General features: G+C 42.0%; 1 protein-coding gene across 1 annotated transcript in view; it reads left to right on the top strand.

Moving 5' to 3' along the window:
* sos2 (son of sevenless homolog 2) overlaps window positions 1-14,486 on the top strand; it is a 17,662-nt gene continuing 3,176 nt past the window's right edge. The window contains exons 1-22 of the mRNA XM_083539867.1: window positions 1-1,075; window positions 3,617-3,742; window positions 4,308-4,439; window positions 4,771-4,935; window positions 5,104-5,307; window positions 5,487-5,630; window positions 5,950-6,060; window positions 6,717-6,815; window positions 7,914-8,041; window positions 8,495-9,138; window positions 9,357-9,438; window positions 9,554-9,676; window positions 9,789-9,901; window positions 10,051-10,273; window positions 10,355-10,474; window positions 10,583-10,745; window positions 12,666-12,783; window positions 13,021-13,193; window positions 13,397-13,513; window positions 13,816-14,071; window positions 14,175-14,213; window positions 14,329-14,432. Of these exons, the coding sequence (XP_083395993.1) occupies window positions 995-1,075; window positions 3,617-3,742; window positions 4,308-4,439; window positions 4,771-4,935; window positions 5,104-5,307; window positions 5,487-5,630; window positions 5,950-6,060; window positions 6,717-6,815; window positions 7,914-8,041; window positions 8,495-9,138; window positions 9,357-9,438; window positions 9,554-9,676; window positions 9,789-9,901; window positions 10,051-10,273; window positions 10,355-10,474; window positions 10,583-10,745; window positions 12,666-12,783; window positions 13,021-13,193; window positions 13,397-13,513; window positions 13,816-14,071; window positions 14,175-14,213; window positions 14,329-14,432 (3,465 nt within the window). The 5' untranslated portion in view covers window positions 1-994. The remainder of the gene's footprint in view (window positions 1,076-3,616; window positions 3,743-4,307; window positions 4,440-4,770; window positions 4,936-5,103; window positions 5,308-5,486; window positions 5,631-5,949; window positions 6,061-6,716; window positions 6,816-7,913; window positions 8,042-8,494; window positions 9,139-9,356; window positions 9,439-9,553; window positions 9,677-9,788; window positions 9,902-10,050; window positions 10,274-10,354; window positions 10,475-10,582; window positions 10,746-12,665; window positions 12,784-13,020; window positions 13,194-13,396; window positions 13,514-13,815; window positions 14,072-14,174; window positions 14,214-14,328; window positions 14,433-14,486) is intronic.

Raw genomic sequence — 14,486 nt, forward strand, 5'->3', positions numbered from 1 at the left:
GAGAGCGAGTGAGTGTGTGCATGCGCGAGCGCGCTCCCGTGAGCAAGCGAGTCCCAAAGGGTGCCGTGTGCGCGCGCAATTCCTCTGACAAGAACAGCACGAACGCAGGAACAGTAGACAACATCTGAAACAACAAACAAACAAACATCAACAACACAACCTGAAGTGCAGTGACCGTGGATTAACACCCGGACCGAGCGGGATTATCTGTGGTATTGTCTCTTTGTTGGAGCATGTAAACGGACAGACTCCGGTGGAAGATGAGAAGCAGGCGCGCGGAGAGCGAGCACACGCGCGCTGAAGCGGATTGTGGCCGCGCGGAGCGGCGCTCGCGGAGTGCACCGAGGCCCCAGCTGTGCCCGCCGCTGCCAGATGTGCCGTTAGCTTAGCATAAACACGCAGAGACCGCGGGACGGTACCGGATATAGCGCGTTTTATTTCAGCGACTGTGCGGTTTTGTAGGGTTTTCCTCGCTTTATTCTCTCACATATTTTAAGTGGAAAGGCAAAGACCGACTAGCATTACCGCTAGGCACTTAGTTTGGATAATCACAGCTAGCCAATTAGCATAACCGCAAGCATCTGGTATATATGCTAAACTGGCTAATCACAGTTAGCTAGCCGGACAATTCCCCTGAATCCGATTAGCTCGGCTAATTAGACGATTAGAACAACCGTGGGCAGCTAGTGGGGGCTAGTAATTACATTGAGCTAATTAGGCTATTAGCTAAAAATCAGTCAGAGAAGTAGGGAAGTAAAAGAAAAAAAACCAAAAGGTTTTAAATAAAATAGTTTTTAAGTTTCCCGGTCGTGTCACTAGTTAGTTAGTTAGTTAGTAAGATATATAGTTAGTTAGTTAGCCAGTGGCTAGCTCTGCTTGAGGTGTGTGTGTGAAAGTAAGTGAGTGAGTGAGTGAGCGAGCGGGCTGCACTGAGCGCGCAGGCCGATGAGGAGAGTCCAAACACGGGCAAGAGCCACGGCGTCGCTCCGCAGGCATGCAGCAGTCCGGATACGACTTCTCCAGCGAGGAGAACAGCTCCAAGTGGAGAGGCCTTTTCGTGCCTGCGCTCAGAAAGGTCAGTTATTCACCAAGTACACACTTATAACAATTTAATAATAAGAGTTTGTAGTGGACAGTTACACACACATGCTTTTTTCTACATTATATTTTAAAGCTTTATTGCTATTGCCATACAACACCAAAAAAAACATTCTCACTTATTTAATAGCTCTACAAGATCAGTAACTTCATTACAGTTACAGTCCATGTAAACCCATGTAAAATCTCATAAGGTGTTATAAATCCTCATGATCATGTAATATAGCATCATACAGTAAGTTTTCCTGCAATTATTAGATTTTATTCATCATTCATTCATATTTAGGTGTTTCTCACTGGTGATGTGTGAGATGTCAGAAATAAACTGTGAGAAGGAAAAACATACAAAACACAAAATATGTCAACAGTAGAAGAAGTTTGGAAGTAATATCTGAAAGTCTGAGAGAATCCTGAACGTGATAAATTTCTTAGCAGCAACCAGTCATTGAGAGAAAACGTGCGCATTGCATGACACTAAAGCTAGCTTTACTTTTCTTCCTAATGTCTCTGTAAATATTTACAAGCTGGGATATGACAAGACGAGATGAAACCATGTTTGAATGAGAACATATAGCAGTTTTAGACTAAAGCATTGAGCGGAGAACTGAAAAAAGGTTGGATTCACACACAGCACTGGCTCAGTCTGAGCAATCATTCTAATGTTTGGATGTAAATACAATGTGTTTACATAAGTTTTATCTCCCTGATTTTACATTCAGTTGAAACTTACAGCAGGTGTGTGTGTGTGTGTGTGTGTGCGCCTACATGCTGTAACACGTTTCTCTATGTATATAAGCTTGTGTCAAAAATGATTTTTAGACAATGACGTCAATAAAGACCTGACTGTGTGTGTGTGTGTGTGTGTGTGTGTGTGTGTGTGTGTGTGTTTTTACTCGCACAGGGGTTTCCCTCAGTTTACTGGAGAGCTGTTAGCATTTTAGTTGCCATGGAAATAAAGGGAGAGGGAGGGAGAGAGAGAGAGAAAGATAGAGAGGAGTGAAACCGAGAGTATTAGTCATGTTGTGTAGAGCAGGTGTTTGTGCGTGTGTTGGTGCAGAGCCGTGTCAGAATAAACATGCGTGATCCCCGTAAACAAATCTGTCCCTCTCAATAATTATATGGAGAGAAAAAACATGCTGCTCTTAAAGAAAAATAATCAACACCGGGTTTAACGATTTATAATATAGATTATGGTTTTCCCAGTACTGCAAAAGTCTCATTCCTGTTACACCCCACCGGTTTTCCGACTAATAATTAATATCGTTGTTTTATCTGTTTACAGTTACATTTGATGTCCTGCTTTTGCTCATGTTATAGCAGGTATAAACACGATGAAAAAACAAACGCACAGCTGATCATGTTACTGAAAAACTATAGTAGTATAAACTCTTCTGTCCTGAAAATGAACAGCTTTATCTCGGACTGTTACAGAGCGCTTATACTGGAGACTCCATACACCATACAGAAAACCTTTTTTCATATCTACTTTTATTTCTAATGTGAACGAGCTGTTAAAGTGGAAATGATAACGTATCTGAATGAGTACATTAATATAAAACTGCATTAGTGTCTAGAGCTGCTCTTCTAGAGAATTCATCAACATCTTCTGACCAATCAGAATTCAGGATTTAGCAGCAGATTGGAATGAATTTAGCATTATCCCTGCTTTCTAATGAACATGATGTATTACACTCATGTAGGAAACAGAAAGAGTAAACAATGTGTGTGATAAAGATTGATAATCTCCAATATATGTGATATCAGTTTTGCCAGTGTAGGACTAAAAGTAATAACCACACACACATACACATGCACACTGACCCACATGATTAATCTGTGCATGCAAGTGTGTGAGATAAAGTGATGGTAAGTGATGTAATGCTCACTGAGTCACATAATGACACGTCACACACACACACACACACTCAGTCTCTCTCTCTCTCTCTCTCTCTCTCTCTCTCTCTCTCTCTCTCTCTCTCTCTCAAACTCACTCTCAAATTACCAACAACCTGAGCACACACTCTAATCACCATCTAATACTTAGCTGCCCAGATCTCTATATCTTTCTATATTTTGTTATTTCCTTCTTTTTTATTTAAAACAAGACACATACAAACATAGTGTTGTTCTCCTTTCCCATCTCTCAAGCTCCCTCTATTGCTTCCTCTGTCCCACACATCAATATTCTCCTGTCTGCTGCTGTGTGTTTGTGTGAGTGTGTCTGTGTCTGTGTCTGTGTGTGTCTGTGTGTATTCCCCATGGAGCATCCATCAGTGCTTAATGGAAGAAAACCTGAAACAGGACACCAGCACAGCAAGCTATGCCCAGCCTGCCCCTCATTCCTCTGTGTGGGAGTGTGTGTGTGTGTGTATACCACACATTTCTATATTAGATATACCCCTAGATAGCTCATGATGTCGCTTTATTCAGAGCAACATGGCTGCTACAGTACTGTTAAATGAGTACTGGTATTGTCAGTGGTGCTACTAGTAATATATGAGAGTGTGTTTGTGTGTAGGTGCAGTTACAGGTGCATCCAAACCTGTCAGCTAATGAAGACGCTCTGAGGCACATAGAAGACCTCATTTTACAGCTGCTCAACATGTTGTGCGTCAGTCAGCCCAGAACTGTCTCTGACGTGGAGGTATGCACGTGCGCACACACACACACACACACACACACACACACACACACACACACACACACAATCTGTCAGTCTAAATTTTTTCCAAATTTGATGATTAAGCATAATATCACTGCAAACATTTAAACACAATAACTTAATTTGAATGTTCACTTGTGCATTTCTTTCGTAACACATATTGAGGAACAAAGCTCCCCCCACACACGCACACAAATACACACACACACACACACACACACACACACACACACACACACACACACACACACACACACAAAAACACATGGTCCTGTGACAAAACACAGCTTATGTTGCACAGTGACCAATATTTCAAAAGAGTTGTGACACTGGATCTGAGACACACAATGTTCTTCCTGAACACATTAAAACCTTGATTTAGGGTTGGACTAAAAAAACAGGAAGAAATTCTAATTGTTTACTTATATTATAAACATGTTCATATGGCTAATGCACTGTGAGTCACTTTATGGGTCTAAATTAGTTCTCTGTTTGATAAAATTAATTACACTCTAATTATTCTCCTCCTCTTTTGTTTTGTGTCCAGGAACGCATCCAGAAGACCTTTCCGTACCCTATAGATAAGTGGGCAATGGCCGATGCTCAGTCAGCTATAGAGAAGCGCAAGCGCAGGAACCCTCTACTACTTCCTGTGGACAAGATCCACCCTTTACTGAAGGTTCATACATGCACACTTTTTGCTGGAGGGGTTCCAGACACCTCTTGATCTCAATCAACATGCCTTAGTACACCATTTTAGTTGGCTGTTATAATAGGGGTGAAGCTTACCCTGTTGGACAGTCACAAGCTTTATGTTATGAGCTAACCTATAGTAATGTAATTAATGAAGGATCTAATTAATTTGTTAAAACCTAATTAATGTAAAAAGCTAACTTCTTTTAACATAATTTGATCCAATGTTACAGTCTGTAAAGTGTGTTTTATATATCACAGGTATTTTGTTATGCATTACCATTTTGACATTTTAGTCCATGGTTTTCTGTCTGTAGGAAGTGTTGGGCTATAAGATCGATTACCACGTGTCCCTGTACATTGTGGCTGTGTTGGAGTACATCTCCGCTGACATACTCAAACTGGCCGGGAATTATGTAGGAAACATTCGGCATTTTGAGATCAGCCAGCAGGATATCAAAGTCTCAATGTGTGCAGATAAGGTAATACTCCAGTATATCTCTCCCTCTCTCACACACACACTCACACAAATTTTGCTGTGTTCTTAGCGTGATGCAAGCTGCGCTATACAATTGATAATTAAAGACAATCAGACAGGATTAATGGGGACTGTGTGTGTCTGTCTATGTGTCTGTCTGTGTGTGAGACAGGTGCTGATGGACATGTTTGATCAGGAGGAGGTGGGCCTGTTGTCTCAGTGTACAGAGGAAGATTCAACCACAGGTGAACTCACCTATGATGATCTGGTCCGGTTAGAAATGGCGGAGGAACGGCGCTACCTGCGAGAACTCGACCTCATCATTAAAGTGTTTCGCAGAGCCTTCCTGTCCATCAGCAGACTTTTCAGCCCACAGGTGAGTCACGTCAAGTCCATACTTTAAATGTGGGCGTGGCATTGTGTCCTGGAATGATGGTGGACCTTTTTTAATGTATTGACATTTTGTCAGCCTTGTAGCTAAAAACCTGGATGTCTCACTCTCATGCTCTGTCTCTCTCTCTTTCTCTCGCTCTCTCTCTCTTACTCTCACTGCAGGATGTGGAACTGGTGTTCAGTAATATTCTTGAGGTTCATGAGCTGACAGTGAAGTTGTTGGGTCTGATGGAAGATGCAGTGGAAATGACAGAAGATGGGAGTCCACACCCTCTGGTGGGCAGCTGCTTTGAGGACCTTGCTGAGGTGTGTGTGTGTGTGTGTGTGTGTGTGTGTGTGTGTGTGCGCGTGCAGGCATTTATCAAACAAACTGTCCTTATGCTGCTTTACAGATGTATTATAAATGTTCTATTGCAATGGATTGAGGTCCAGATTGCTGTTTGATATTTGGTTTTCTGATGTTTAACTCCACCCACTCATGTTTGATTGACAGCCATAAGCATCATAGAAACCAGTATTTGATTAGAACACTTTGCTGATTTATTCACAGCTGTCTACTACATTTTGATGTGTGTGTGTGTGTGTGTGTGTGTGTGTGTGTGTGTGTGTGTGTGTGTGTGTGCAGGAACAAGCCTTTGACCCCTATGAGACTCTCTCCCAGGAAATTCTCTCCAAAGAGTTCAATGATCATTTCAGTACCCTCATGTCCCGCCCCACTGTGGCTCTGCATTTCCAGGTAAACACTGCACAATGATTTGCTCTCCACCTTGTCCTTTACTTGCCACATTACTCCCAAAACCACCCCATCCTCTTAGTTCTTATTTGCTGCAGTGAAGTGCATGTGGCTAAAACTAGCTCTTTAAAAATAGCTCTATTGCTTTGTGAGTGTGTGTGTAGTGCTTTCTTACTCACTAATCAATGCCTTTATGTGAATAGAATATGTGCTTTCATTTTTTACTAAATTAAAAAGTTGTATGTAACAAACAAAGTGAGTGTGTGTGTGTGAGAGAGTGTGTGAGAGAGTGTGTGAGAGAGTGTGTGAGAGAGTGTGTGAGAGAGTGTGTGAGAGTGTGTGAGAGAGTGTGTGAGAGAGTGTGTGAGAGAGTGTGTGAGAGAGTGTGTGAGAGAGTGTGTGAGAGAGTGTGTGAGAGAGTGTGTGAGAGAGTGTGTGAGAGAGAGTGTAGTGGATTATTGATTGAGTTGTATGATGGGGGGCTGTCTCATGGCCTGGTTAAATGGATACTGTGAACAAACACACACACACACACACACACACACACACACACACACACACACACACCCCACCCCACCCCACCAAAGTCTCCTGCTCATATTACTGTCCAGTCTACTAGAGACAAATCAGTCTAACCCCCCTGTGTGTTTGTGTTACAGTCAATTGCTGAAGGTTTTAAGGAGGCCGTGCAGTATGTTCTTCCCCAGCTGATGTTGATTCCTGTTTATCATTGCATACACTATTTTGAACTACTGCAGGTGAGACACACAATCATGCACACACAGTTTGTTTTTGATATATTCTGGTTCTTATACTGCTGTATTGTGCAAATGTTTTAGGCAGGTGTGAAAAAAATGCTAAGTGAAAATGCTTTAAAAAAAAACCTAATAGTTTGTTTTTATCATTCAACAAAACCAAATTAGCATATGGTATGATCACCCTTCACCTGAAAAACAGCATACATTATTCTAGGTACACTTGCACAGTCTTTGTAGGAACCTGAGAGAGAACATATTTGTTCATCTTCGAGAAATAAACATGTTAATGTAGGTTTCTCAAATCCTTCTGTCTCTTCATGTAATCCCAGACAGAGTCGATGATGTTGATATCAGGGCTCTGTGGGACAAAACTATTTCTTCCTTGCAGTTCTCTATGCTGAAGATAGCTCTTAATGACATTGGCTGTATGTTTGGGGTAGTGGTCCTGCTGCAGAATAAATTTGGGGCCAATCAGGCACCTCCCTAATGGTACATCATGATGAATAATTATCTGCCTGCTACACAGTGTGTACCTCATTTACAGCTGATTCTTTATCACTTAATAACTGTTTCAACCTACATATGGAATTGATGATCATTCACATCTGCTTGGTAGAATTTATTAATTATAAATCTGAATCTGATCAGGTGAAAAAATGTGCAAAAGTAAGAATTGAAAGACAAATGTTGGTCACACTAAATATTGATTTGATTTGAATTTTGCTTTGTTCATTTACTTTCCATTTTGTTAAATGATAAAAAAAAAAAAAATATATATATATATATATATATATATATATATATATATATATATATATATATATATATATATATATATATATATATATATTAGAAACAAACTATTTTTTAACGCATTTCCACTCGCAGGTATCTAAAATGTTGTGCATTACTGTGCATATATACAGAATACATACAGGTGTCTGTCTGTAGGTGTTCTTTTTTTTTATATATATATATTTTTGTTGTTGTTGTTTGATCATTCTCTTATGTCAACGTATTGTTTTGTAATCATTGTCATTTTAGTTTTCTGTCAGTCTGTCATCCTGACTCAGTTAACATCGGTTTTGTGATTTCTAGCAACTGCAGGAGCGGAGTAAAGACCATGATGACCGGGAACATCTAAAGCAGGCTCAGACAGCTCTGCTAAACCTTCAAAGCAGCATTGAACGCATCTACAGCAAACACCATCCACGCCGCAAGCCAGGGTAATAGACGCACGCACACACATTTATTGTATTTAAGAACTAGAAAATTATAGCTAATTAAAGGGTACTGATTCATTATTTTTGCTATGTTTAATTTGCCTGACTTTTTTGTTCTCCTTTAGTACTGCCCCAGTTTTAGTAGTATATTTACAGTATTGTAGGTATACTGTTATGGCACTAAGGTGTGCAGTTTCTACCTCCTATTGAGTACAACTTGGTAGTTATAACTAAAACCAGTGATAGAAACAAAGCTGAAAATCTGCTTACAGCAAATTACAGAGCTTCATCATTGCATTAAATGCATTGTAAATATCGATCTGTCCTCCAAGCAGACAGAATTTCCTGGGGTGTGTATTATTATATAAAATTTTAATAACTGTATGTTGCAAAAAACCTTGTGTTTGGTTGCGTGCCTCATTTCTCATTCTTGCTTTCTTGATCTGTCTCTCCTAGTGAGCCCCTGTATCGCTTGTACAGCCGACCGGTTCGCAGTAAATATCTGGCCATAAAGCGTATGAGTGAGATTCAAAGGAGCATCGACGGTTGGGAAGGCAAAGACATCGGTCAGTGCTGCAGCCAGTTCATCCTGGAAGGGCTGCTGGTACGTGCTGGTGCCAAGCACGAACGCTACAACTTTCTGTTCGATGGCCTGATGATTAGCTGCAAGGCCAGTCAGAGTTCTCGACTGCTGGGGGCGGAATTCCGGCTAAAGGAAAAGTTTGTACTTCGTAAGTACCGTGTGGTGGATCGCGAAGACACACCGGAGCTACGCTTTGCCTTTGAGCTAGTGGGGCGTGAGGAGGGTGGGGCCGTGTTTTGTGCACGCTCGGCAGAGGAGAAGAATGTGTGGATGTCAGCGCTTTTGATGCTACAGTGTCGCTGTACTCTGGAGCGCATGCTGGACGCCGAGCTGCAGAAGGAGGAGCAGGAGCAGCCACTTCGTCTACCGTCTCCTGATGTGTACCGATTTACCGTGCATGATTCAGAGGAGAACATCGTGTTTGAGGAGAACATGCAAAGCAAAACCGGCATTCCAATAATTAAAGCGGGGACCGTCGACAAGCTCATCGAGAGACTCACCTACCACATGTATGCAGGTGAGCCGTCAATCTCAGTCTGTTATTGGCCTGGAGCATCAGCGCCCCCTGCTGTACAGTACACACAGCACCCCCCTTTTGGCTTTGTAGTGAATATCAAAGGAAAAATCAGATGAAAGTGTGGAGATTTTAAATTCACATTGTCAACCAGTGATGTCATATAGCAGCCAGCCAAACAGCATCTTGAATCAATTTTGCTTATTCTTTCTTCTTCCCAGATCCAAATTTTGTGCGGACTTTCTTGACGACGTTTCGTTCCTTCTGCAAACCACAGGACCTCCTAACACTTCTCATTGAAAGGTAAACTACACACACACACGCAAACACAAAAATTATTTTTTTGGCATTGGTTTAGACATACAAGCTAACCTTTATGGTGAGTAATCAGTGTGTGAATTTTCCCCTAATACACTAGGTTTGAGATTCCTGAGCCTGAGCAATCGGAGGCAGAGCTTGAGTCAATTTGGAATGGGGATCAGCCAATGGCAGCTGAGCTCCAGAGATTTCGAAGAGAATACGTGCAACCTGTCCAGCTTAGGTGCACACACATTGTATACACACATGCACACAATTTTCACAATTGCATGTATGCACAATTATGCTTATGCATAGTTATATATGTTTGTGTGTGTGTTTGTTCCTTTTCTCAGGGTTTTAAATGTGTTCCGTCAGTGGGTGGAGCATCATTTCTATGACTTTGAGAATGATACAGAATTACGCAATAGACTAGAGGACTATATCACCAACCCACTGCAGCTCAGAGGTATATACCCACACACACACACACACACACACACACACACACACACACACACAAGCAGAGCACACATATATTTACATACACGTACAGCTGCATAGTAATAAAATCTTGATTGTTTGATTGACAGTTATAATCCATTGGTGTGTGTGCAGGAAAGTCTATGCGTAAGTGGGTGGAGTCTATCAACAAGATCATTAAGCGAAAAATGCAGACACAACCGAATGGCATCAGTCATAACATTACCTTTGAGAATCCACCGCCTTCCTTTGAGTGGCACATCAGTCAGCCTGGCCAGGTCGAGACCTTTGACCTGATGACTCTTCACCCCATTGAGATTGCACGCCAGCTCACACTGTTGGAGTCTGACCTGTACAGGTAGGAGAGCCAGTCAATCAGGAGCAGCCAGCGACGGTAGAGTGGACAGTAATGAAACCATGAATGTGTGTGTTTTCACAGGGCTGTGCGTCCGTCGGAGTTAGTGGGCAGTGTGTGGACGAAAGAAGATAAGGAGAAGAACTCTCCTAACCTGTTGAGGATGATCCGACACACCACCAACCTCACACTTTGGTTTGAGAAGTGAGTCACGTCTCCCTTTTGCATCATGAAACATGTAATTCAGTCATTCTTTTCTAGTAGTGTCTCTCTAATACTGATAGTCCCTCTCACTCACCCCCACCCCAATAGGTGTGTGGTGGAGGCAGAGAATATGGAGGAGCGGGTGGCGGTAATGATGAGGATAATTGAGATCCTCCAGGTTTTCCAGGAGCTTAACAATTTTAATGGGGTTTTAGAGATTGTTAGTGCCATCAACTCTGTACCTGTGTACCGCCTGGAACACACCTTTGAGGTGAGACACACACACACACACACACACACACACACACACACACACACACACACACACACACAACACACACAAACGTTGTACTGTATAATTATTTTTTTGCAGTTGTAAGCCAAATTGTGTTAAAGCTGAGCATGTCTATCTGTTCATCTTATTTACTGCTCCTGATCTGTTTGCTGTGTCTGTCCGTGACTCTTTCGCACAATTATGTAGACACTGTACCTGTGCTCAGGTCATGTATATACATATATATACAGTGAGGAAAATAAGTATTTGAACACCCTGCTATTTTGCAAGTTCTCCCACTTAGAAATCATGGAGGGGTCTGAAATTGTCATCGTAGGTGCATGTTCACTGTGAGAGACATAATCTAAAAAAAAAAATCCGGAAATCACAATGTATTATTTTTTTTTTATTTATTTGTATGATACAGCTCCAAATAAGTATTTGAACACCTGAGAAAGTCAATGTTAATATTTGGTACAGTAGCCTTTGTTTGCAATTAGAGGTCAAACCTTTCCTTTAGTTTTTCACCAGGTTTGCACACACTGCAGGAGGGATTTTGTCCCACTCCTCCATACAGATCCTCTCTAGATCAGTCAGGTTTCTGGCCTGTCACTGAGAAACACGGAGTTTGAGCTCCCTCCAAAGATTCTCTATTGGGTTTAGGTCTGGAGACTGGGTAGGCCACGCCAGAACCTTGATATACTTCTTACAGGGCCACTCCTTGGTTATCCTGGCTGTGTGCTTCAGGTCATTGTCATGTTGGAAGACCCAGCCTCGACCCATCTTCAATGCTCTAACTGAGGGAAGAAGGTTGTTCCCCAAAATCTCGCAATACATGGCCCCGGTCATCCTCTCCTTAATACAGTGCAGTCCCCCTGTCCCATGTGCAGAAAAACACCCCCAAAGCATGATGCTTCCACCCCCATGCTTCACAGTAGGGATGGTGTTCTTGGGATGGTACCCATCATTCTTCTTCCTCCAAACACGTTTAGTGGAATTATGACCCAAAAGTTCTATTTTGGTCTCATCTGACCACATGACTTTCTTACATGACTCCTCTGGATCATCCAAATGGTCATTGGCAAACTTAAGACGTGCCTGAACATGTGCTGGTTTAAGAAACGGAACCTTCCGTGCCATGCATGATTTCAAACCATGACGTCTTAGTGTATTACCAACAGTAACCTTGGAAACGGTGGTCCCAGCTCTTTTCAGGTCATTGGCCAGCTTCTCCCGTGTAGTTCTGGGCTGATTTCTCACCTTCCTTAGGATCATTGAGACCCCACGAGTTGAGATCTTGAATGGAGCCCCAGTCCGAGGGAGATTGACAGTCATGTTTAGCTTCTTCCATTTTCTAATGATTGCTCCAACAGTGGACCTTTTTTCACCAAGCTGCTTGGCAAGTTCCCTGTTGCCCTTTCCAGCTTTGTGGAGGTGTACAATTTTGTCTCTAGTGTCTTTGGACATCTCTTTGGTCTTGGTCATGTTAGTAGTTGGATTCTTACTGATTGTATGGGGTGGACAGGTGTCTTTATGCAGCTAACGACCTCAAACAGGTGCATCTAATTTGGGATAATAAATGTAGTGGAGGTGAACATTTTAAAGGCAGACTAACAGGTCTTTGAGGGTCAGAATTCTAGCTGATAGACAGGTGTTCAAATACTTATTTGCAGCTGTATCATACAAAGAAATAGTTTAAAAATCATATATTGTGATTTCTGGATTTTTTTTTTTGATTATGTCTCTCACAGTGGACATGCACCTATGACGACAATTTTAGACCCCTCCATGATTTCTAAGTGGGAGAAATAGCAGGGTGTTCAAATACTTATTTTCCTCACTGTACATATGAATGTGTGTTTGTGTGTGTGTGTGTGTGTGTGTGTGTGTATGTCAATGGTGTGTGTGTGTCTTTAGGCTGTTCCTGAGAGAAAGAAAAAGTTTCTGGAGGAGGCGGTGGAGCTCAGCCAGGATCATTTTAAAAAGTACTTAGCAAAACTCAAATCCATCAACCCGCCCTGTGTGCCATTCTTTGGTAAGACAGTGTGTGTCTGTGCGAGGGTTTGGTGTTTGGGTTTGGGGTGTAAGTGCGTGGTACCAAATTGTAAAACTAATCTCTACAACAACAGGAATATCTGACAGTATTACAGTTTTATATTGTAGCTTTAATATAAAAACTGAAAGGCAGAAACGTTTTTAATTACTGAGTTTACAGGCCTCACAATAACAGTAATACAAACGTGTGTGTGTGTGTGTGTGTGTGTGCACACAGGTATCTACCTGACCAACATACTGAAAACGGAGGAGGGAAATCCAGATTTTTTGAAGCGTCACGGAAAAGAGCTGATCAACTTCAGTAAGAGACGCAAAGTGGCTGAGATCACTGGTGAGATTCAGCAGTACCAGAACCAGCCGTACTGTCTGCGGGTAGAACACGATATAAGGGTACGGTAATGTCTCATATTTTCTACACACACACACACGCTTTGTGTGTCACTTTCTAAAAAATCTGAACTGTGTGACATTGTTGTTCTATGTACTTGATATCACTATGTAAAACATATTTGTTTGTGTGTGTGTTTGTGTGTGTGTTTGTGTGTGTGTGTGTGTGTGTGTGTGTGTGTGTGTGTGTGTGTGTGTGTGTACAGAGGTTCTTTGAGAACCTGAACCCCATGGGCAGTATGACTGAGAAGGAGTTCACTGATTATTTGTTTAATAAATCCATGGAGATCGAACCGCGCAACAGCAAACAGCCTCCACGATTTGTAAGTGTCTGAACACACAACTGTCTGCTTCTCTGTCTGGCTGTTTGTATATGTGTTAGTTCTCATTGTTATCATTAGTGGGATCTGTCTGTCTGTCACTTCCTTTCAGATATTAAAAGTAAACCTTTAATAAATATTTAATCTACATTATTATTTAATGGCATCCATGTCTTTGTTTCTCTCTCTCTCTCTCTCTCTCTCTCTCTCTCTCTCTCTCTCTCTCTCTCTCTCTCTCTCTCTCTCTCTCTTTTTCTCTCTCTCTCTCTCTCTTCCTCTCCAACCGGCCTTCTCTTTACCTGTAGCCGAGAAAGACACTGTACCCTTTAAAGTCCCCAGGGGTGCGTCCCGTGAGACAGGTGGGGGTCGGGAGTGGGAACCGTTGTCATCTTGCACCGTTAGAGCGTGATCCACTGCCCAAAATCACCTTCAGGAGCATCGCTGAGATCGAGACAGAGAGCATGATCTCATTGCCCACTTCGCCCAACACGCCCACCCAGACGCCCCCGCCATCTGCCTGCTCTGATCTTAACTCCGTCTTTATGGACCATGAGACCTGTGGTCAGTGTGGATATTAAAATACGAAAAAACGTTTTCTGCTTTTGATTGTTTGATTGAATTTATCTCTTTTTTTTACCCTTTTTATTATGTTTTCTTTCTGCAGGTAACAGTATTTTTGCTCCTGTCCTGTTGCCTCCTACCAGTGAGTCCCATCAGTTTCATCAGTGTTTTCTTTTATCTTAGGCATCAAAACTTTAAACAATGGTTATTATCCACCATATCTGATTTTATGTTTGCATGTGGTGTGTGCACTTTAGAGTATCACTCAGTGTCCTGTGGCAGTCTGCATCAGCTGGGTGATGAGCTTTTGAAACCTCCACCACTGCCTCCACGTAGGAAGGATGCATCCTCAGAGAGCAAGGTAACACACTCTAACACACACTCATACACACATGCATGTTAGAATAAAATGAGC

Source organism: Silurus aristotelis, assembly GCF_946808225.1.
Source record: "Silurus aristotelis genome assembly, chromosome: 4".
Classification (NCBI taxonomy): Eukaryota; Metazoa; Chordata; class Actinopteri; order Siluriformes; family Siluridae; genus Silurus; species Silurus aristotelis.